The following is a 25,793-nucleotide window of genomic DNA, read 5'->3' on the forward strand; positions in this document are numbered from 1 at the left end:
GGAGAAAGATTGGTTTGCATTCCACCCAAGGTGGTGTCAACTGCGACCGTCAGACATCCGGCGGGTGAGACAAAAGAGATTGTGTCTTTATCTTTCCCCGATCAAGGGCAGATAAATGAAAGGACGCCAAGTTGGTGGACCAAGTCTAGGCTGAAGAGGAAAAGGTGGGGCTGGTGATAAAATTGGGGATAGGACGGGGGAATAATTAAAATACAATGAATAATTAATAATAATTAATGCTGTGATAAGTTTGAGTGACTCTGACAGCAAGCTTTTGACTTGTCACAGTGCGCTGGTTAAGAAGAGGAAAGGTTCTAAAAAAATTTTTTAATGAGACATGAAACTGAGATTTTTATGACAGATTGAGCATGTGCCTCAACTTAACGACCTCTCATGGTTGTGGATTTAGCTTTTTAAGCGGCACCACATTATATCTATATGAACTCAACAAACTACAAAAAAAAATTGATTTCGCATGTATAAGATGACATTAGCGCACTATACAAGACATTCCTTATAGTCATTAGCAGGAATCAGATGTCCTTAAGGTCCGAGAACTTCCGGTTCCCTTTTATGGACCTTTTGACCAAGGAAAGGCTTTTATCCATGGCCAGTGCTTCAACTTGATGTCTCATTAATGCAGTGGGATTTTCAGAAGTTGATTTTGGATAAACTTCCAACATACCAGGAATTAGTGTAATTATTATATCTACGGGTTTCTAATTAAAGTGCTTTATTATTATTTTTTTTTTTAATTTTTTTTTTATTGGGGAGGGGTTAACCACAAAACCCCTTTTGGCTACGCTCGTGGAATGTGTTGACTTTAGTTTCCCTTTAGAACCTACTTATTTATTGGGAGTTTTAACCTTAAACCTCTCTTGGTTACGCTCATGGTATGCTGTTGCTGTAGCTTTATTTTTTTTTTAATTAGAAGTTGGATTTTAACGTTTAAACTTCCCTTGGCTAGAGGATTATGGAATTTGGTGACTAGCTATCCTTCAGTAAATATGGGGTTAAACTCAAAATCCGTTTTATCTACTTTTATGTTACGGTAATTTAGTGACTGTAGCTTTTCTTTTTATAGGAAGAGGGCTGTAGCCGACTCTTAACTGGGCATGGACTGCCCGTTCTTCAAGCTGTGGTACCTATCGAACACCCACACTATCTGGTGGATTCCAGCTACCCGTCGCCTCAGCGTGGCGCCTCCGGTGGAAACGTCTAGGGGTGGACCTAGATAGGCTAAGTACGAGCGAATCAGGCCCTTGCGGAACACCCTGGGTGAGCTTTTTTTTTTTTATCTCACTCGGGGTAGGGATGGAACAAGTAGCCCGCACACCAGTCCAAAAAGTCCGCCACGCCGTTCCACAAAGGGGGCCATCATCAGAGACCCGTGGCTGGAGTGGCGGTCCAAGCACGGAACAGTGGCGGTTACAGTATAGGAATATGAGACAAGCTCCCCGCAGTTAGCTCTGTTCTCGGCCACTTGTAGCGAGTGGGGCCCAGGAACGGGGACGGAGCGCTGTGTACACGGCACGGCCCGGTCTGGCCCAGTCAACCGATATGATCGTCTACCGTTGAGAGCCCTCAGACAGGACAGGGGTGAAGAACCCCATGTCCAGGCCTGGTAGTTGGATAAAAGCCTTTCTAACCACCAAGGGGATAATGGCGCCTATGGTGCCGATGCCCTACTAGACTTCACTGAAGGTTTTCTCAGATGTCCCCAAAGCGCTCTTCAATTTAGTTCACTGTTCGGACATGTCCCAGCCATCAAACCGTAATATTTGTTCTCTTTCACAGACTAGCGCTAGAGAGAGTGGCTCTTCAGGCATTGTTCTAAGATTGGTTCTCTCACTGCAACCATTTGCTTTCTCTCTGTATAACAACATTCGCATTAAGTACAATGGGTAGGCGCACCACTCACGCCAAGTACTTCTCCAATCTGCCAGACCATGCTAGTTGCCCGTTGAAGCAGTGGCGTAGCTAGGGTGGGAGTGAGGGGGGAAATTTGAAAATCCTCCGGGCTCCCACTTAAGAAGGCCCCTAAATTTGTGTTTTGAGAGTAAGTATTTTAATTTCACCACGTCGACTACAGGGCTACAGGCGAGGGTTCCCTTACTGATGTTTCCATCTAAAAAAAAATTAACGCTTGTTTGACTGTTTCTACTTCTGCTTCGAAACTGTACCTTCTTGAGCATGGACCGTCTGTTCGAAACATTCGCGACTGCCAGGAAAACACCATATCAATCTCTCATAAGCCCCGCAGCTTTTTTTTTTTTTTTTTTTTTTACAAAACTGTGTGTAAAGATTGTGATGAAGCCTGTCAGGTTAGAACAGTCTCTCTATCTTCAGATCAATAAGGCTTTGGTGATTGTTGGCAAACAGAGGCACACATTTTGAGCAGTCTATGGCCAGATCTGTCAGTTTCCTTGCAACTCCACATGTCAGGATAGGGCATTAAAATCCCATACAACAACTGTTCTGGTACACTATAGTCCATTTGAGAGCCCGCCGCGACCATGAAGAGCGATGTCTAGCACATCAGCCCTCGCGCTTATTCCATTTTGTTCCAAGTAGTCTTTGTCGATTATGAACTTTGATTTCCTTGTCACAATCGTAGGGCCTACATTGTTGGTTTCTGAAGGAGGACAAATCCAAGGTACGTAGGAGGGTGATTCGTTAAGAATTAAGTTGTCTAGCGTAATACCTGAAGAGTTTAATAATAATTTTATAAAAATTGACAAAAAAGATCGTCTTTAGAATCGTTACCTTTATGTACTTTAACCAGAAAGCTTCGGACAAGAAAGGCTCGTTCATCTTGTTTGACTACCCACCTAGGAGAAGCGGATAACTCTTAATCCAAACCAGCGTTGCCTTTTGACTAAACCCAAACAAGGGAAAGGCTTTGGGAAAAGGGGGAATGCACTGCTGTGTGTGAGACAACGTTCCAACCAATGACCAGGCTCTCTTCTCTTCCTCCAGGAGATGAGCCATTGACTTTAGCAAGAAGATCTATTGTAGAATATGTGAGAAATTAAATGCTTTCAAGCCATCCTATACATTGTCACGTTTTCTACAATTAGTGGAAATATATATAATTTTAAAAAATAAGCATCCAATACAATAGAATATTCGTTTCAAATTGTTTCTGACTAGTCCAACTTCTGGGCGAAGTGCGTCCGGTGGAACTGTAATAACTAACAGAAGAGTTATAAGGCATATAACTGCATGCGCCTAAATCAGTAAGCTTCGGCAAGTGAAGCTTGTTATCATTGGCTGGTTACCCACTTTACTTTACCCATTGGCTGGTTACCCACTTTACTTTACCCATTGGCTGGTTATCCACTTTACTTTACCCATTGGCTGGTTACCCACTTTACTTTACCCACGCAGGAGAAGAAAGCTGAATTCAATCCTCGATAAAACTTCGATAGTCAACTCTGAGTAAAAAAAATCATGCCAGGAGTCGGTGTCACAGTTTTACACCCTGTCAGAGCCGTCTGATTATCAAAACAGTTGAGCCGATTAAGGCTCTTCGAAATCTAGGCGTGTAAGTCTGCTTAAACACATCGTTCTGTATGGAAGAGGTCCAAGTCAGTGCCTATGCAAGACATTGCTATTTCCGATATATCTGGAACTTCGGGCACATGGACTAGAATACATGGCCGAAGACCAAGCACATTGAGAAACCCCGTCATTTTCCCATGTATTACCAAGCTAATCGTGCAGGACTCACCATTAGAAAACGGTCCCTTGAGGAACGGCGCATGAATTATCGACGCAGGGACGGGGAAGCTCTCTTTCAACTCCGCACTGTGCAATGGGAAAGCCCTCGCATTCCCTTAGACACTCCCACTGGAGTTTTTTGCTTTGCTATTTATTTAGTCTAATCACTTCTTCAAGTGATCGTTTCCTCAGGAGGTGCCACGCTGAGGCAGAATAGTATACCCAGGCCTGTCAGAGCCTACGACGCAGCTAATAGCAACCTGTATCGGTTTGAAGTTCCCTTGGGGGAGAAACTGTTGTGTGAATGACATCGTTCCGCTCAGAGGTAAAAATTGGCTAATCATGAGAATTAGATGATTCATAGAAGCTTTACAATTAGATTTCGGACTAGACGACATTGTCTTTAGATCTAAATAAATATTAGTTTCTCAGATGAAACAAAATAATAGAATTAATATATCTTTTTTGTTTGTTTATTTATAAAAATTATTTTGTGGCGCCTAGAAATCCATTTTTTTAGTAGTTAGACAAAGAAGAAGGGAGACTACGCTTAGAGCACTAGATCTAGATCTAGATTCTAAATAGAATCTATAACAAACATGGAGGATGATGGTACACATTTGTTGATCTAGAAAGAATCCTAGATATATTACATCTATTTTTCATTTTATTTTGTTGATCTAGATTAATTGCTTTTTGCGTCGTTCTGCTTTTCAAATGCTTATTTACACATTTTATTTATCATCTTGGCCTTGTAGATCTAGGTTATCTAGAGACTAGAGTCTAGATAGTTACTGATAGTAAGATTATAATAATAACTTAATAAGTATAAGATTAATATTAAATTAAAGATAATCATAATCTTAAAGATAGAAAAACAAAAATTGAAAACCCAATCCCAATATGATTCAATATCAATGAATAAATTGAATAAACTTAAAAGTATCAATCAAAGTTCAAAAAACAAATTTGGTTACAAATTAATAATTAAATACTCGGACTCACAGTAGTCACATCACAGTCTCAGAAACTGAACATGATAATTGATATATATATCATATAGACATAGATCTAGATCTAGATTTATGATTTAGATAAATTTAACACAAGTTACAAGATTGTCTACCTAGATTCTAAGACTAGATCTAAGTCCAAAGAATTTGAAAGAGTTAGTTTTTAGATACACATTTGTCATTTGTTATTCAAATTCAAATATTATTTAGAATTTAGTCTAGATATAGATGACATAGTATCATCATGATCAGTATTTATGATACAAATCTAATTTAAATACAACAGAAATATTATAGGGGACCTTTGCCATGAAACATAATGTATAATATATAATTTATAAATATTATTAATATTAAAATAGATCTAGATCTAATGACTTAAATAAAAGACTGCAATACATAAAAATAAAACTATTATTCTAGTTAGACCTAGAATCTAGATTCTAGAATATATGACCCTTTTTCTGGGCCCACATATTGCTAAATTAAAACAGTTACAATTATTTTCTTTTTTGAAGTAACATATCTACAATGTATAAGATTACGTTGTGTCTGATCTGGATTCTAGAGAGTAGAGACTATTCTTGCATCTAGATTCTAGATTAATCTAGATGTATAAAATATCTGATATGGATCTCTAGATCTCTAGTAGAGAAACTATTTGTATTTTATTCACTAGAATATATTGACTATATAGAGATGCTAGATCTATACACACTATATTCTATGATTATAAAATTTAATTTTTTGTTATATATGTAGCATTCTCTCTCCGTGTATGTAAGTTGTATATATATATATATATATATATATTTAATAAAAATCTGGCACAGAAACTAAGTAGAAACAGTTATGGGGATTTTTTATTTTATTAGAACAAGAAAGTATCTTTTTTTTTTCAGGAATATAAAAATCAAACCTAATTTTGCCTTCAATAACAAATAGGGGCAAGGATATGCTTTCTAGACTTCTGAGTTTTATATTCCCACCACATCAAACAGCTCAATTCTTACCATCTATTTTAAGAAAAATTTAAAGCTATTTTTTTTGTATTTCTACACATATAGCAGATTGAAATCCTAATTTGTATTTGTACAAATGGAGGGTAATCACATAAAAAGATCCCTACTATGATAGGCTGGTCATGTAAGCACTAAAAGTTGACTTCTTAACAAAATTTTATGGGAGCTTGCTATGGAAAGAATTCTCAAGAAGGCCAACACAAGATCTATAAAGATACTCTCAATAGTTCCCTTCAGAAATGAGAAAAGGACACAACTGGGAAAAACTGTCTGAAATCAACATCTTGCTGAGGGTTTTCAGCTATTACCAACAATCTATGAAGTGTCTGAGTAGAAAAAGCCTCTGTAGCCTTGTCAAATGGACAATGTCAGTCAAATGCTAATCTATATTTCATGTACAGCTTGCTAAAGAAACCAAATCTTAAAGGTATCCAACATAAACCTATAGAGATGCATGCAGGAAAACAGAATAAAACATCTACCAATGAAAATATTTGGGAAGAAAATAATACAAGATTTGAAACCACATGGACAGGTTGTATACATGTGCTAGTAAGCCTCTCACAGCTGAGTTGTCTCTTCTCTTTATCAGCTAGCAACTGCAGCATTACATGCAAATCCAATTTTGCAACAATGTCTAAGAATTTCTGTTTCTCAGAAAATGAGGGTTAAAAGGTGTCTTCAAGTAATCAACTAAATGTTATTACTTATGGGATAAGTACCCAATAAGTGTCACACATACCCCTTAGATCTGTAAGAATAAAAGACGTAATAAAATTGACATAAATTTCCAGTTTTCAAAGGATTCAACCTGCAGACCTTCTAAAGGCTAACAAACTTAATAAAAAGAATTTAAACAAAATAATCTGATATATAATTCTCTATGTCGCCCATCCATGCAGGACAAGACGCACGCACACCAACTCTCTAACCCTCGATGAGAAAGTCATGGAAAAATAACTCTTTTATTTCTGCAAGTCGGACTAGAGTTACGTCACGTAACATTCCTGGAGACAGAGAGTGCGGCTCAGAAAAAAAAGAGGGGGACAACATGTATATATATATATAATTCTCTGCATCGCCCAACCATGCGGGACATCATGCACACACGCCAAATCTCTAACCCTCTAACCACCCAGGCCTTCCTTGCACTCCAGGCATGCGCACACAGTTGTTTGCCCAAACCTACCCCAGAGAGATTATTGCCTCTGCCACCTATCGAGAGTGGCAGGATCGGTGGGAGGCTGAGACCCACAACAAACTCAGACAGATTGTGGTGGATGTCAGGTGGCGGCCCACATCTAAGGGTCTGACACGGCATGGAAGCACGACCATGTCCAGACTTAGAATTGGCCACACCTACATCATGCACTCCTTTGTGCTGAAGAAAGAGGAGCCCCCACTTTTTGAGTACTGTGACTCTTGTCTCACCGTGGAACATATTCTCATATACCAGGATATTAGGGGGACATATTTTGGAGCACACAGCTTAAAAACGATGTTTGATAATGTCGACGATAGGAAGGTACTAGACTTTGTCCGTTAGGTGGGGTTGTCTGCGAAGATTTGATTTGTGATAGGGCAAAGAAATTGTGAACATACAATATTTTTACAACAGATTTTTATTAAATTTATAAATTTTATTATCTTAACTTTGAATAAACCTTGCTTTTAATGACCTAACTGTATAAAATTTAGCTTTTGTGATATGAAGGGAGAGTAACCCTTGAAGGATTACGGGCACGACATGGCCTAAGTTGTGTTGATGTGCCAAAAACTCAAACTTACCCCATTTTGACTACTGTGTCTTTCAGGAAGTGCTCACCCGTCACTAAATAGTGATGTATGCTACACTGCGGGTCGGCTCATCTTAATATTTGACTGACTGTGCTTATAGTCAATATGTTTATTATAAATTGAAGGACAATACTGATGATGTGTGATAGTGATGATGGTAATCATTTATTTTCAGCTAGTGAACACAAGTTCACATTCAGTGCATAAAACACCTCACTTGTCTCCATAAGTAAGTAATTCCTTGTATATGTCTCACATTGGGAAAATGTCTTGTTCATCATTAAACCAAGAATATAGTGTCCAAAAAAATAAAAAGTAACAAAAAAAAAAAAGCAATCAGTGTAGAAATATTTCTTTGGTCTATTTCTTCTAAGTTAAACTATGGCAAGTAAAGTGAATTGTTTAAGTAGTGATTTTAATTGAACTTATCATTTTTTCTAAAATGAATTCAAAGACAATTATTTGATTTATTATATAAATATTAAGATTTAATTCTTATTTCCTGTAATAACTCTACCTTGTGGGCATGATGTTTGTTATTCAGAATTTTTTTTTAACACACTAACTGGAAGTCTTTCATTCTTTGCTTTTCAAAAAAATTATCTAGCATGTCGTATTGTGAGCAAGAAACTATCTCTTTACTAATAACTCTTTAAATGTTGCATTAAACATATAGATATCTGTTAGCAGAAATACGCTGTGTTGCCAGTATTTATTCTAAAAGTTAACATTAGAGCCATTACAACTGAAGTTATATATTTTTTAAAAATTTAGAACCTCGCAGATGGTTGTGGGGGCTTTAATTGTCCCACAACCTCTGCAATGGTCTAAGAAATAATCATGCAAAGTTTCATCTAGATAGTTCAAGCAGTGTTGATTTCTATATGGAACATAGGTACAGCCTACATGGTGCTTTATAGTGTTATAACCTTTAAAGGAGTATACTCAATGCCAAGGGAACAATGACAAAACAAGTTTAATAAAATAGATCCCAAAACAATGGGAATATCCACAACCATTAATCATCACACTTTCACTTCCTTTCTTTCCATTCATTTAGTCTCGATTTAGTGTGCTAAAATACATAGCCTGTCAGTTAGGTAGTATTGGGAAGTTTGTCACTTAACACAAAACTTCTTTGAAATAAAACAATAGGTTAGGGATTAAGATGAAAATAGTTGTTACAATGATATCTTGTTTGTTGTGAGCTCTTCTTATTTATATTTTCTTTAGTATTAACATAGATGCTTACTCAAGCTGAAATATACCAGTTGAACAAAAATTGAACTTATTACCTAACAAGTCCAATAGTAGCTTCAGTTTGATCAAAGTTCAATCAAGTTTTATTAGCATCTAAATATCTCACAATGAAGAATGTTAGAGTTCTTTTAAATTTTCAATGGTAGCAAACAAACTTTCTTTAGACAACTGTTTGAGAGAAACATTTTGGCTAAAAAAGATGGAAAAAAAACAACACCCTTTTAAAAACACCTTTGTTCCTCTAGCAATCAAATCATTGAACAGATTTGACCAATCTGACGTCAACATTTCACATGTAATGTTTGAGTGAAACTAGTGTGAATTTATATTTTATTTCTATAGTTTAATGCATTTTTTAATGCACAAATCGTGAGACAAAATTTCCCCATGGATAATAAAGATTATTATTATTATTACAATTGTGTATAGGATGATTTGATAGCAGAAATTTTGGTGCTAATCAAAGAGAAAAATGTTACAATTGATCTGTTTTGTAAATAAACACATCTTTTCTAATCTGTAACAGTCAGTCAATCTCATTAATATTACTAGCTCATGTATTTTGTGTTAACCTCTTAATACCTTTCAAACACCAAGTGAAATATACCTTGTTAGACTAAACTACATTTAATAATCCTTTAATTTACATACATTCATTTAGAAATAACTCCAGCATTTCAAAAGGAGATATGTAACTTAATGTAATAATTTAACCCCCTAACAAAGTGAGGAGATATAAGCTTTGTAAAAATACCATTACATAAATTAACACATGCATGAAATATCAATCTCTAAAAAAAAAATATTATTGAATCTAATAGTAGTGTAAATTTTCCAACTCAAAATGTTCAAGGCCGCAATATTGAGATTCACAAAAAAACTAAAATGTTTCTCTTCACCTAATATAGATAGTCTGGTTTTGTGGTAACATTTCTTTTTAACTCTCTCTCATTCACCCACCCCCCGAGGCCCTATATAGTAAACATGTCAGTTCCAAATCTGAACCTCTTGAAGTGTTATTAAGCAGTCCTAGTAGCTAACAATGTAATGGAACTCCTTATATTTATGCATTTGTAGTCTATTTACAGTCTTGTCATCCTTTACAACTAATGCTATTTTGTTCTCTTGCTTTAACAGTGTAATTGACATGAATGTCAATTTTAAACCCCAAAAAATCATCTTCATGTAATTGGCTACTTGTAGGTACTAATTTAGTTTTACTAATACTATACTCTTTCTTTGTATTTAAAATGCTGCTTAAAGCTGCTATTAGGATAATGGAATATGCTACTGGTAATGGCATCGTTGCGATTATTATTATTATTATTATTGTTGTTTTTGTGTAATTAGCTTTGTGTTCACTCTGTTGACATCTCTTCCTTCTGTGTATTCTATAGAGTGCATGCTTGAATTATAATAGTCAGTTAAAAAAAAAAGATTTGTCTAAATCTTTCTCCCAATGAGATTGACTTGTAAAATGTTAACCACCAGTTGGCTAAGCCTAATCCCACAGAGTAGAAGAAAGTAAAAAGCTTGTATGGTGCCAGATGAACATTCAAATTATTTTCTTGACCTTAATCCCACCCCCTGCTTTGTTAGTCGTGTCACAGTCTCCCTGCCACTAGTTGCCTGGCCATTGCAATAGCTGTGCTACATTAACATTTGACTCTTCCTTGTATATTTAATCTTGTTTTTACTTTTAATGTTAAATAAAATTGTTACAGTTGTACTTTCATTATTTAGACATGTTTGAAACAAGCTAAGTTCTACATGTACTTTATTTTTCAATGAATAATGAAGTATTCTATTCACTTTATAAAATGTTATTAGTTCAATATAAACATTAAATCTAAACAGAAAGTGTATAGTTATACAGTCAGTACAATTTATTAATTAATCATGATTTTTTTATCCATACTCAAAAGGTACAAATTTTGAGCGAATAGCTCTAAATATGGCTGAAAATGGACAGTTGGCAGAGGAATACCATCCTCAGAGGACTCCAGCACCATCACCAGCTAGAAGAGTAGTCAATAACTCCATCTACACCATCAATTTGAAATTGTTACCTATTAAATTGTTTTATTTAGTTTTCATGGCAGGTAACAAGATATTACAATTATTGATATTTAAAAATGTAGTAATGTTTAAATGAATTTCACTTAAGATTATTATTTCAGTTGAAATATGTATTTGTGTGTGATTTTTGCTGCTTAGCAGTAGCCCTGACAGGCTACAAATGCTGTATATTTTGTGGCTATACTTCATGCCTATCTTCACCAATTAGGAACATTTTTCTTTTGCGTTATAGTGGCCTAATGTTTTTTTTTCTTTCTTTTAAACAGCTGTTGGAGTTCTTTTGCCATTTGTAGCCTTGTATATGATGCACCTTAAACTGTCTTCTAAAGAAATTGGAATAATTTATGGGGTCATGCCATTTGTTGGCTTTTTCATCAGACCATTGATTGGTGCAGTAGCTGATAAGTTTAAGAAACACAAATTGACTTTGATGATAGTCACTGTTCTTACAGGTAAGGTAGCAAAACTAATGGTAATTTTCTTAAAGCTTATAACATTTATTATATATATACATATATCTTCTGTGGTAGGTCAACATTTGATCTTATATAATAAAAAAAACAAAAACAAATTGATATGTAATAAAGCATCATTTGATAATACACAAATAAATGTATAATCATGCACATGGTATCTCAACACTATATATTTTTTCTTCACTGATTAACAAAATATTTTTTTGCATGTACCTTTATAAAATTGTATAATTTTTAAAAAAAAGTTAACTCAAATTCTATAGTTAAATTTACTCAATGACAGATCATCTGATAGATTTAGTGTTCCTAAGTTCACCCTTTCAGTATTGGTCCTGTTAAAGTCTTTCTTGTATGTTGCCCTCTAAAGGATCATGGGTTATCCTGTTGCATTTTCATCTTTAATTTATCATTTTGGGGGCCACACTACAATATATTTTTAGACAGATTTTCAAGACCAGTTATTTACTGCTAGTTACATATTTGCAGTTTGTTTTTACTCCTTAACTCTTCTGAAGCTTTTTTGATCAAATAGATTCAATAGTTAATATTCATGTTTCACTGACATAATTAGTAATTAGGAGTTAAATACTTAGAGATAAAAATAATGTTTTACAATGCTAGCATACCTTCCCTTTTCCTAACACATCGTCTTCATGGTTTTATCTAAAAGATTTTTGTTTCTTGTACAGGTGTATTTTACTTTCTGCTGATCCTTGTTCCTGGAAGGTCAAGGTCTATTCATGTTCAGGTCTTGACTGCTTTCAAATGTAATACTGAAGATTCCTATGTTTCTGACTGCTATAGAGATGCAATGCAACCCAGTTGTCAGGGTAGACTCTCTTTGCAATCATTTGTCACCTTATTCAAAATTGACAGCCTGAACCAATCAGTGACTTGCAACTTTTCCTGCTTGATTGCAGCTAAAGAAACAGTCCATGAGTTTAGAGCCTGCTTCACTGATAACTCAGGCTCATATGAGCCCAACAACTGCAACGGCACATTGAACCATGGGAAGCATTTAAACTTCACCATTCCCAGCTTGCCAACACTCATTCATAGAAACACATCGGCCAGTGATGACAAGTGCTTGAGTTATGATGTGAAAAACATAGAATTTGAAAACAAGGTTACACACCAAGCATTTCAGATATTGTGTGAGAGTGAGACAGATCTCGACTGCATTGTTTCCTGCCCCAAGTTCAACCAATGTGAAACTGAGATAGTCTTGTTTGACTCCACCTTTTATTTTTTCTTCTTCCTATTCCTGCTGGCTAACATCGCATTTGCACCTATTTTCCCTATTCTTGATGCATCTGCATATGAGGCTTTAGGGGAAAAGCCAAATCACTGGGGAATGCAGCGTGCTTGGGGCACTTTTGGTTTTGCTGTGTCATCAGTGACCATTATGCTGATAAAACAAGGTCAAATAGAAGATTTTGCTGTTTTCTTTTACATTTTTTTGCCACTGTGCATAGTGTCAACTTTTATAGCATTCTTCTTGCCCATATCATCAGATATTAAGTAAGTATTCTTAATTTTATAACTTTATTTCAATCTATTTTTAGTCATGAAAATGTATTTAATAGTACTATAGAGTAGAGCAGTAAGCATGAAAAACTCTTTTGTTCCTATGGCAATCCTATTATTTAATACAATCCAACTATCTGATGTAAACACTTCACATGTAAGGTTTGAAGGACACTAGTGTTAGCCTATATTTCTTAGCTAGAGTTGGTATGTTTTGTTATGTGTAATGCACTATTGGTATGACAAATAGCCTCATGCATATTTAATAAAGGTTATTATGATTATGATGATGATTATTCTCTCTCTCTTTGTCTCTCTTTCTATGTCTATCATTGTGCACAAATAGACTTTCAACAGTTCAACAGTCAGTTGAAAATATTTAGTAATAGAGTAAAGGTGGTTTGCCTTTTTAGAGCCTAACATTTTAATTTCAACAGACTTAAGAGGGATAGTTACTCAATACTACTCATTCTACCATACTTACCACTATAATCTTTTCTTTCAGGTGTGGCCAGTTTGTACATAATGTTTTCCAGCTTCTGTCTTACGCTAAGGTCTCCACATTTTTGTTTGTTGTCATGTACTTTGGCATCTTGACTGGGGCATTGGAAGCATTTCTCTTTGTGTATCTCTTTGGGATTGGAGCTGACTCTCTGGTGCTTGCTGTGGAGCTCTTTGTCCAGTGCACTTCAGAGGTAAGACATTTTCATTGTCCAGTGCACTTCAGAGGTAAGACATTTTATTTGTCCAGTGCACTTCAGAGGTAAGACATTTTATTTGTCCAATGCACTCCAGATGTAAGACATTTTATTTGTCCAATGCACTTCAGATGTAAGACACTTTATTTGTTTATTACACTTTAAAGATAAGACACTTTATTTGTCTTGACAGTTTAGCCTAAAAGGTTTTCTAAAAGATGTATGATGCAATCCAATAGAGATAGGGCCAGACTAACATGTTACCATCACCATTACACACAAAACAAAACAAAAAAAACTCTCATGTTCCCTTGGAAATTATATTATTGACTAAAATCTTTTTGATGTTAACTTTACATTTAAATTAGTAAAAGTTAAACTCTGGTATGAACATATATTTTGTGTGCTATCAATTATTTGTTTGCCTTTATAATGTATTATGTTACTATATAGTATGTAATTCACAACCGCAAGACAAATATCCTCAATGATAATAAAGATTACTATTATCGCTATTATTATTTCTAAAAATGCAAAGCTTGGTTATATGCCAGGATATCTGAACTTCTTTGTTTCTCTTAGAGTCTAAACCTATAGGTACCACAAAATCAACTGAACTAGTACTATTTAATAAATGTGTCCAATTGAATGCACTTCAAATTAATAGTAATCTGTTAAATACAGACAAAAATTGGACTAATTAAAAAGTAAAGTAAATTTCCCCTTTCAGACCATGAGGTCTATTGGGCAGATGATGTAAAGGTCATCTATTTCTGTGGCCCATGGTTGACGAGGGTGTCATGTGGCCAGCACAACGACCAACTACCTTTACTTTTGCCCAGCTAATGTCAGGAGCTGGCTGGACTCAGAGGTGCACTAAAACTCCCAGAGTCTTCACCAGGATTTAAACCTTGGACCCTAAGTTCAGAAGCTATGTGTCCCTAGGACTAATTAGTCATGTGAAATTCTTTAAAACTAGTGTAAACATTCACCAAGATACCCCCTTCTTCCCTCCCCTTTTCAAGACTGGTCCAGACAAGTGATAGGATTATAGCACATTGAGAAAGCTTAAAACTTAAACATATTGGTAAAACTATTTCTAATTGCACAGATTTATTATGTCTAGGTCAATAATACATATAATTTCATGACTGAGCCAATTAATTGATATAATTAAACTTAATATAAACTTTGTTGTTTTTTTAGAGTATTTTTTATGTTTTATTGTTTATTAAAATAACTTTAAAATATTTTCCAGTTAATTATGCTGTTTACTGCTGGGTTTATTATCAAGAAGCTGGGTTTAGTGAACTGTCTTTACTTGACACTATTCTGCTATGCCCTTCGGTTTTTGGTGATCTCACTGATTAGCAACCCTTGGTATGTTCTGATCACCGAGCCACTCTATGGTATTTGCTTTGGTCTTATGTATGCTGCAGCCTCATCCTATGCCAGCATCATAGCACCTCCTGGCATGTCTGCTACCATTCAAGGTCTACTAGGAGGGGTTCATTTTGGTTTTGGTGAGTCCAATCTTTTTCTTATGTTACATGGAAATTTAGTTATGTAACCAAACAGGCAGTAATAAAATATATGCTTGAGATTCTGTATAACCCATGAGTGTAGGTCTCTCCCTCATCCTTGTCATACAGAGAATTCTTGGCATTACATTAGACAAGTCATCTGCATGAGCTGCTCAAATAAAATATTACTAGCAATTCATGCAGAATTATGGTTGAGATATTAAACTTGAAGCATTTGCTCCAGAAAGTTCAGAATCAATGTGAGAACTCTCCTAAATAAATGAAAATCTTCTACAATGCCTAGTGATATTTTAGTTTTCTTCATAAATATGAATATAAACTAAATATTGGACACAATCAGTTGGATCCTAAAAGCTGGTTTTGGTTTTATTAACTATATAGTACATGCTATGCTTAATGCATCATGCAGTTTCAAGTCCCTTGTGCATCATACAAATACAGCAAACATACAAACAAGAATGACTGTTCATTGCTTCAGTTCCAAAGAATGAGTGGCATATTTTCAAACGATGATACAAACCCAGTTGCGGCCTGTTTACTTTGCTATATCTGGTGCAGACAAAGTCGTTGTTTCCTTTCTTGTCTTCTGTGTCTTTGGCAACCTTCATGAGGACTTTCCAGCTCATAAATAATAATGATCTTTTATTGGTCAATTCATAATTATTTTCTGTTTGCGGTTAGATGTGAATTTGTGTATGAATATTATATATTTTGAAAAATAATAAGTAAAGACAGCTCTTTTTAAACTAAAAAATGTATTTGCTGTATTTTTCAAATTAGGAAAAGGAATTGGAAGTCTGATAACTGGGTTCATGTTTGACAGTATTGGGGCCACGTGGACCTGGCGGGCCTACTGTATTTCCTCAGTCTTACTTCTAATTGGATACTTTATTCTAAACAAAACTGTATTCACTGGCAGCCATCAACCCCCTACTTCAACAAACAAAGCGGCTACAGGTAAGAAAATCTTGATTTTACTACAATTACTAAGACATTGAAATGTTCACAATCATTTCCAATGTGCAAGCTCTCGTTTGTTGGGAGACTAACTAAAATGTTTTCTGGCATTCGTTTTTTGTTTTTTTTTTAGCTAATTATATTTAAATCAATATTGGAGTTTTGAGATTTGAAAACTAATTGATAAGCTAATTTATGAAGCTGTTATTTTGCAGTTGATTAAGGTGTGCTTCATTTCTGTATAGTTCTATAGACTTAAAAGTACTTCATTTCCCTGTTGATTTCATTGCTCCGTTTCAATTTTATACAACAATTGCTGGATGTGAAGTGATAAGATCTTACACTCCTCAAGGGAATTGATTTGTCATCATACTTAATAGGATTTGTTTTTGTACAGTTCTTTTATTAGAATGTTTCATTCTGCTCTAATTTGCTTAGATTTTTTAAAAATTTTCTTTCACATTTTATGAATGCCTTTTTTTTTAACCTTTATTAATTACAATAATCAATTAAAAAAGACACTTAAATTTTTTTTGCCTTTAATTAAAAAGAAAGTTCCTTTTAATTAAAAAGAATGAAAAAACAACAATATCACAATGAAAGTTTATGTTATCACATAAACTCATAGTTGGCCCCTGTGGGTCTACTGTGATGATTGCAGAGTTCAAAAATGAATATTGTGTAAGACTAAAAAAGAAAGGATTTTGTTTGACACATACCATGAAAAGCTTTATAATATGTTTTTGAAAGGTGGATAAACTAAAATCTGTTTAATACTTTTCATTCCTATCCTGTAATTTGTTGCGTAGTTTTCAAAGCTGTATATAAGATATGAATGGTATCTCTAAATTTCATTTAATGACAATGATGTAAAATAAATTTACTCTAAAATATTTATAAGTCTGTATATTAAATTTGCTAATTGTTGGTAATTTTATATATATATATATATATATATATATATATATATATATATATATATATATATATATATATATATCTACATGTCATACAAGTACAAATTATTCATAATCAATATGTTTTTAGCAGTGCCTGATGAACAGACCAGACAAAAAGAGAATCTTATTAAAGACCAGAATGAGACTATGGAAGTGGCCTGAAAGTGTAACATCACTACTGGTGATATGAGGCAAGACATTGGAAAAGTTTATATAGAATCATGTTGTAATCAAACAAGTTAATGTGTTTCTGTAATTGATGTTGTTTACAGATGTGCAGTAAATTATTGTTCTTTTGTGTGATGTATGTAATGATTGCACTGTTAAACTTGTTTAATTTAACTCATATTGTTGTGAAAACATTTTTAAGAATTAGCATTGCAATTAAAACTGCAGAGCTCAATTTGTAAAAAAATTTTGATATGTAACATTACTTTAAATTCTGACATTGCAAATTCAAAGTTTATCTTACATAAAGTCTTTAGACTTAAAGGTCTATACTGATTACATGTTAAAAGTTATTATTTTTTTTAAATCTTGCTAAACAAATGGCTTATAATATAGTAACAATTTAGCAAACTAGGCAAATTTAAGTGGAAAAAAAGGAAATTCCTTGATAAGTCTTTTTAAAATGTATTTATTTAGAATTTGATACAGTTCATTTAATAAATATTTTTTTTAATCATGATTTTAAAAAAAAAAAATCCAAGATGTAACATTGAATAATTTTCTCAATTGGATTTTAGAAATTGAATGCTATTAGCTTCAAACTAACAGATGATACTGCAAGGAACCAAAGCACAAAGCCTTATGATGCAAGCTTCAGTAGCATTCCCTATGAACATCATTTTTGAATCTCAACTCATTTAAGGCTCTCCACCCATACTTTCGTGACTTTATCTAATGTCATGTTTTACAACATCAAATTTTATTGATATTCATTTCTTCAAATGTAAAGAATGCTCATTAGGTCTGTTGTTTACAAATGCCTAGCACAAAATACACTAGCAGCGGCATTGAATTGTGCTGTATATGTCTAGAATCTCTTGAAACAAATGTGAAGCCCAAATATATGTGTACTATCCAAAAGTAACTTCTTAATAGGAGAGGTATAGCATTTAAGAAGCACAATGAATAATGTAATAAATTGAGTTTACTAGTCTTTTGTTAAATTATTTGTTCAATTCTCTGCTAAACTGGCATTATTCAACATTTAGTTTTGACTAGTGAAGTCCTGGTGTTAATAGATTCAGTCAAAAAAGTTAAGGCCAAGTTGTTTTTTTAAAGAGAACTTTCCTGACATAAAGAAAGTTTGTATATTAACAAAGCCAGTCTATGTATAGGGTATGTCATTTGAACATGTTTCTTAATGAGACCATCATTTTTTTTAAAGGACCATGCCATTATAGTCAGGCAAATATATTGTTTGTTAACAAACTTTTGTTTTGATACATGTGAATTATGCTATACATTAATGATCTTGTATGATTTCTAATTGTTTTGATCTTGTTATTGCTATTGTGATCCTTGGTTTGTATGTCATGGTTACACAGATTGGATTCTGGTGATACAAAAATCTTGAATTTTTAGCCTTGTCATTTTAACAATTGTTGACCTTGTGTTTATTTTTTATTTCTGATTTTTACAACTTTATTCATTAATTTCTGAACTGTATGGTCACTGACATCTGCTTAGGTTGACATGTTTGTTTGTGGAAGTACCTAATCAAAGACAGAGTGAGGAGTGGACCAGAGCGCTTTTTGTTTTTTTAAATCAATGTACTGTTGCTTATTAGTTTTTGTGTATTTTTTAAATTTAATTTAAATAAAGGGGGGTGGGTGAGTTTTTACATTTGGCATTTTGAACAAAATTTGTTCAGAACATTTGTATAGGACTTGGAACAGTTGACTGTCAGCTTGAAGTTGCTATGTCACATCTAAGTAGTTGCAAGTCTTTCAAGTAATTAAACAACCCTAACTCCTCCAGCATCTAGTGATGTTGTAGTATTACTAAATAGATTCTACTATTGAGCACCTCTTTCCAATGTCTTAAGTGCTGCTTGTTATCTATTGAATGAAAAACTTGACAGTTGTCCTATGATAAAGTATGGATACACTGGACATTGAGTTTCAGAGTAGAGGGAGATATTTGAACATTTCATTCATACCCTCAACTTTCCTGGAACAACTACCTCAAAATTATTTTATTAGTTCTTGTAGCTTTTTACATCATTTTTTGAATACAATTGAATATAGTGTAACCAAACATTGGTATTCCCTTTGAATGTATGTATATAACTGATAGTGAATATAATCAGTTTATTTTTACCATGTTTACAATACTACCACTATATCAATATATTCTAGTTCTAGTGAACTCAATGAGACTCTTGATTCCATATATTTGATGTTCAGAATAGCCATATGTAGTCTACTAGACTTGTTTGACCTTCATGTTATAGACACTCATGAATGACCTTGGAATAGAGCTAGTACATAAGAACTGCAACTTTAATGTTAGGAACTTTGGCTGCACTATTTTAGGCAAGTACATGAGCTAGTGACAAAAACAATAACAATAAAGAACTAGTTGAGTATGATTTAAAAAAAAAAATCTCTTCAAAATATCCCATTGACAAATAAAACATAAGATCTGGGACAGCTTTTAATTCAAAACTTCTACACCCTCTTCCCTTTTTTCCCAAAACAAATCAGAATACGCTTTTCCCAGAACATTTGTGGGTATCAGTTGTTTTTAGGTCATCATGACATTTATTTCAGATAATTATTTTTCTTCAGATTTTTGATAAATATAAAACATTTTTATCTGTAACTAATGGTACTAAATCTAATACTCTATGACAATTTTAGTTTTTTATTGAGTTTTCAGAATCTCATTCAGATTTGCATGACTTGCTTTTTGGTCAAAATGTTTATTACTGACTTTTGCACTGTTCAAGTTTTGATATTTCTTGATACTTTTTACTGCTGTTCCTGGGTTATTTTTACATTTATATTCAATTTCTTAAATAACTCTAGGATTATATTTTTAGGTTTCTTATTTTCACTAGTTCAACTTATACTTGTTACTTGATTATTTCAACATTTCAAGCTTCAGCTCTAGACATTATTGGATGTCATTTTTAAACAAGACTTTTGTTTGTTCCATGTGTGATGTGTACTGTGTATGCATGTATATTTCTTTTTCATTTCTTGATTTGACATTGTTTTGATGCAACAAAAATATTTCAGTCAGCCAAGTGGAAACTCAGCTCTCTGATCATATTGATATATCATATTCTATATGGTAATAGTTTATTCTATGTTGTTTACCTATTTTATTTTTGGATGAAACTAACTAGCACATAGGTCTTGGTTCATATATCAGAACAGTTTACTGCTGTAGCAGGATCTTTTTTTTTTTTTTTGTACTTTTGTCATTCTCTGACTTCACTAGACTTCCAAAGATCCTGGCATCCAAGAAATACAATATTCCCTATGTAAGATACTAGATGACATTTCAAACCTTGTCTATACTATAGAGCTTTAAAACAAACAATGTTGTCTCATTTTTAATATCTAGCATGATCTTATATCAACTTAGTGTATTCCTTGGATATGTTATTTATATTCATGCTACTAATTCTATACCTTATTCACACAAGTATACTAAATATATTAATGCCTCATTATACCCAAACATAAGGGCACTGAAAGTAGTTGACTCTATTTGAATAGAAAAGCTACAACACATGGGCTCTGTTCAAAGTAGACTTTCTATACTTACTATGTGCATTGGAAATCAAAGTGATCAGGTTTTTACTGTAGAGCAAGTTTTGTTTTTTTTACCTGGAAAGAAACATTAAGTGTGGCTTGTCCAAATATTGAAATGTGAATTGACCAATTGTGGAAGGATATTTCATGGCCATTGTGGGAGGATATTTCATGGCCATTTGTTCTTGTTGTCTAGTCTAGTGTTAGTGTGCCAGAAAGTGTTCCACCACTTCACATCTTCAACTAAGCATAGCCCATTCGTCTGTTCTGTTTAGTTTTCTAACTGTTAGACTAGGGCAAGTGTCTCACTTTGATGACTTTTATTATGATCTTGTTTTATTCTAGTCACTGACTGATGTTATAGATACAATTTGTTACCCAAGTTCCTAAAATCAGGAAATGTGATCGTAAGTGTTTCACCATAACATTGTGTGTTTTTTTTTATGTTGCTTATAATTTCCATGGGTGTTAGCCACATAGAGATCAATTTATTTGTATGAATGATTCAACTTTTCACTTTAACAAGGTTCTCATGGAATATGTTTAAAGAAGCAGATTATCTCCAGTGAAGACTCACTGTGCAGTTATTTGCTAAATAATCAACAATGGAAGTTGTTGAAAATTTTGGTTATGAAAATCTTTTCACATTTGTTTACTTAGTTAATACTTAAGTGTAGTATTTATCAGCATTATCCAATCCACTTTAAAAATGCTTGGTTCAGATTGGATACTTTGCATCTACAATTCCAGATAAAACGCAGGGAGCTGAACTTGGATTGTCAATCTTCCCAAGGCTTTAGACATAATAAGTAGTGAAGGTTTTGTGGAGGATTCTAAAAGTTGCCCTTTCAGACCTTGCGACCTATAAGGCAGATGAAGTAAAGGTCATCTGTTTCTGTGGTCCACAGTTAAGGAGGATGTCATGTGGCCAGCCTTTACTTTTCTCCAACTAATGTCAAGCCAAGAGCTGGCTGGACTCAGAGGCACCCTAAAGATTTCTAAATTCAAAATCCCAGTCTTCTTCGAGATTTGAACCCAGGGCCCCTGATCAGAAGCCAATTGCTTTACCACTCAGCCACCTTTGCTTCAAGGATTCTTTCCATTACAAGCAACTGCATGAGGGTAAAAAAAAAAGTTAAAATAGCCACAATTATATTTACTTCTCAGATAAATCCTCTTTGTTGAATGGCTTTGTCTGCAGTGAATGTGACAATATACGCAGGTTGCAACTGGGTCTTCATGGTCCAATACTGCACTCTAGCTTATTCTGCAGACTCATTGACAAAGCCTTATAATTCTTGAAACAAAACATAATGTGTAAATATTGCGATGGACATCAATCATTATTTGTAACATATCAGTATTATAACAAGCTAGGTCTTTTAAATGTGTCTCCAGACATCTGTATGTATGTATACGTGTGTTTATTAATTTAATTCAATAATGTTCTCATCATGCACTCTCCAACATTGTATTGGTTCAAACCCATCAAAGGGTATCAGTGTGTTCAGTTGTGTTGAAATCAAAGGGGCACAAACAAACAAAAATCAACAGAATCTCCTTTTTTTTGCTGCAGTGTAAAATTTGTAAAACATTGATTCAATAGTACACTCTCACTGTGTTACATTTGTCTTATTTATACATTACAAGAGGAATGAACAGTTCCATTTTTAAGAAGTTTTTAAAATGGTATTACTTTTTTAAAAGAAGGTTGTTTTTGCATTAAAAAAATGGATTTTGACTAATTGTCAAATGATCTTAAGAAAACTAAATGTTCCAATTTCCATTGTTCCTTAAAGAAAAAGTGAAGAAGTTTTTGTAAGTTGTTGTTTTTTTTGTGTGTTTGTTTTCATATCCCCATTTCTCTCAAATGTTGTCTTTTAATCAGCTTGTGCATTAAAAAAAAAGTTTTAGTTTATTTAGAAATCTCTTTCTGAAAGTTTGATAGGAATGTGAGAAATGAGGAAAGTAAATTGAAACTGAGACTAAAAAAAAAGTCTTTGTAGTTTTATACACAAATTGACATTGTTTTACATAAAAAAAAAATATTTTACACAGGCATAAAAAAATTTTATGTAAAAATTTTTTTTTATGGTTTTGAAAGCTATATATCTATATGTTGTTTAAATGTTGTTGTTTTTTTGTTTTTGTTTTCTTTTAAGTTATCAGGAAATAAAACCAAATATTTAATGATTACAAAGTATGTACCTTTTTTTTTACATTGTGCACTTGAATGTAGTCATTGGTAGACAAGGCATTATGCTATTAGGTTTGGTTAACTGGCAAATAAGTTTGTGTGAGATAGTGTCTCTGGTACAATTTTAATTAATAATTAATCCTAGACCTAATCTTAACTCATTGTCCATCTAAAATCTTATTTATTTCTTACTTCTGATTTCAATCAAAGGCTGTCATTTCCAGGATCCTCAATCTTTTTTACCGTGAGACCCCATCATCAAGACATTTTCCCTTCTTTAAAAGTCTTGTGTATCAGAGCATTCAACCTTCAGCAACCCAAAGTCTTGTGTCTCTAGTTTTTCTTTAATCTTCAACTACAAATACATTTCAAGTCTAATTTGATGATGTAAGTCCAAACTTGTTTGCACACCAAACTGACAGAGTCAGTATTATTAGGAGTTCAAAGAATCCAAAGAAACTTGTACAATACATTTATGTCATCATTTGTCATCTAATTCAGTCCATGCAGTGTGTTTAGTAACCACCGCTTAGGCTGTTGTTGTTTATAGAGCTCTGGCGCATAGAATCCTAACACTTTGTTGGCAGAGGACAGCTTGTATCAAACATTTCTGCAATATTGGCATGTACGGCCAGTACTTGATAGAAGAAGAATTGAAAGAAAGAAAAACAATTGTGCAGTCTTTAAAAAAAAGACAAACCACTTCATGATTTTTGGTTTTGTTTTTTTATATGCAGAGCAAAAGTTCTTTCTTGCATGACCTTTCTTAAAACCAATTCAGCTTGTTCATAAGTAAACAAAAAAAAGTTCAAAATGCCTCCAAATTCCATAGATTCTGCTTACATAGTTCTGTCAGTCAGTCTCCTCTATGTTCCTTGTACAAAGTTATGTTGTGAGTTTCTTCAATGTATTGGTTAAGGTTCATTGTAAATGTGTACTTGACCTTGTACATTTCAATTGCCTAGAGTTCAACTCCATCCTGAAGAAAATGAATTGGTGCATGTGTTTTAAGATGAATTAGAATGATGCCATTGAAGACATCAACATTGTTGTCACAATTTATTGACTAAACTCTTTCTTAACATCTACTAGGGCTTAGCCTGGAGGACTTAAACAAACACTGTGCTGTTATAGTGTGTCCTTTCCTAACCAATGTATTGATACAGAACAATGTCTAGTTCACATTGTGTAGCATGTTGATGCCAACCATTGGATGGTGCCATGTAGGATGTGGGTGTATTTCAATTGTGCCTTGGTGTAACCAAAATGTTAACGTAAACTTCAAATAAAGCTAAATAGAGATACATTTTATGTTGTTCTTGATTGTGTGTGCAGTCACTCTCTCAGTCAATCACTTTCTCACTCTCTCAATCACTTTCTCACTCTCTCAATCAATCACTTTCTCACTCTCTCAGTCAATCACTTTCTCACACAATCACTTTCTCACTCTCTCAGTCAATCACTTTCTCACTCTCAATCAATCACTTTCTCAATCACTTTCTCTCTCTCAGTCAATTACTTTCTCACTCAATCACTTTCTCACTCTCTCAGTCAATCACTTTCTCACTCTCTCAGTCAGGGCCGGTCCTAGCAATTGAGGGGCCCTATGCGAAACTGATTGCGCGGGGCCTAGTCTAGGTGAGAAGTAAGTGAAAATTAAGATTTTGTATTAGAAAATAAATTCGGCTTTCGCATTTCATTCCTTCTTTTCTAAGTACAAAAATGCGATCAAGTTAACTTTACGAATCTTGCAACCAATGGCATATTTTTATGCCAGTGACTATAAAAGTAAATACGGTATTAGAACTTCCGGTTTTGGGGAAAAATTGTCCGATCATTACATTTTATTACATCAAAGCTGACATTGCTTTTTTTAACGCGCGTAGAAATGGCGTTTTCTATAATGAATGACACACACAAATGATAATTTTGTCTATTTTTCATGAGAATTTTATGAGTTTTCAGGAGATTTTAATAAGTGCGGGACATTTCCAAAATTTTTCGTATATATTTTGCAATTAATACTTACACATAAAATTAGCGCGGGGCCATGAAAACGCGGGGCCCACTGCGACCGCATAGGTTGCAGTGGCCTAAGACCGGCCCTGCTCTCAATCAATCACTTTGTCAATCTTCCAGAAAATCACTTTCTCACTCTCTCAATCAATCACTTTTTCACTCTCTCAGTCAATCACTTTCTCACTCTCTCAGTCAAACACTTTCTCACTCTCTCAGTCAATCACTCTCTGTCATTCACTTTCTCACTCTCAGTCAATCACTTTCTCACTCTCTTTCATTCACTTTCTCACTCTCAATCAATCATTTTCTCACTCTTCCAGACAATCACTTTTTCACTCTCTCAGTCAATCACTTTCTCACTCTCTCAGTCAATCACTTTCTCACTCTCTGAGTCAATCACTCTCTGTCATTCACTTTCTCACTCTCAGTCAATCACTTTCTCACTCTCTGTCATTCACTTTCTCACTCTCAATCAATCATTTTCTCACTCTTCCAGACAATCACTTTTTCACTCTCTCAGTCAATCACTTTCTCACTCTCTCAGTCAATCACTTTCTCACTCTCTCAGTCAAACACTTTCTCACTCTCTCATTCAATCACGTTCTCAATCTCTCTCTCTCATTCAATCACTTTCTCACTCTCTCAAACACTTTCTCTCTCTCACTCAATCACTTTCTCACTCTCTCAGTCAATCACTTTCTCACTCTCTCAGTCAAACACTTTCTCACTCTCTCATTCAATCACGTTCT

At 34.0% G+C, this 25,793-nt stretch overlaps 1 protein-coding gene across 4 annotated transcripts; it reads left to right on the forward strand.

Annotated features, from left to right (window-relative positions):
• Positions 1 to 4,255: 4,255 nt before the first annotated feature.
• On the forward strand, positions 4,256 to 24,331 carry LOC106054551 (major facilitator superfamily domain-containing protein 6-A-like). Of its 4 annotated transcripts, XM_056038419.1 has the most exons (10): positions 4,256 to 4,335; positions 7,731 to 7,784; positions 10,079 to 10,108; positions 10,741 to 10,917; positions 11,161 to 11,346; positions 12,060 to 12,891; positions 13,403 to 13,592; positions 14,854 to 15,118; positions 15,920 to 16,096; positions 17,144 to 24,331. In XM_056038419.1, exons 3-10 carry the CDS (start codon positions 10,093 to 10,095, stop codon positions 17,215 to 17,217), a joined length of 1,917 nt encoding a protein of 638 aa, XP_055894394.1. In that variant the 5' UTR covers positions 4,256 to 4,335; positions 7,731 to 7,784; positions 10,079 to 10,092; the 3' UTR covers positions 17,218 to 24,331. The 4 variants fall into 4 exon arrangements, with proteins under 4 accessions (XP_055894394.1, XP_055894397.1, XP_055894395.1 ...); XM_056038422.1 differs by lacking the exon at positions 10,079 to 10,108 and having other exon boundaries at positions 4,264 to 4,335; XM_056038421.1 differs by lacking the exon at positions 4,256 to 4,335 and having other exon boundaries at positions 5,660 to 7,784; positions 17,147 to 24,331.
• The last annotated feature ends 1,462 nt before the right edge of the window (positions 24,332 to 25,793 follow it).

This window comes from Biomphalaria glabrata, chromosome 8 (genome assembly GCF_947242115.1).
Source record: "Biomphalaria glabrata chromosome 8, xgBioGlab47.1, whole genome shotgun sequence".
NCBI lineage: Eukaryota > Metazoa > Mollusca > Gastropoda > Planorbidae > Biomphalaria > Biomphalaria glabrata.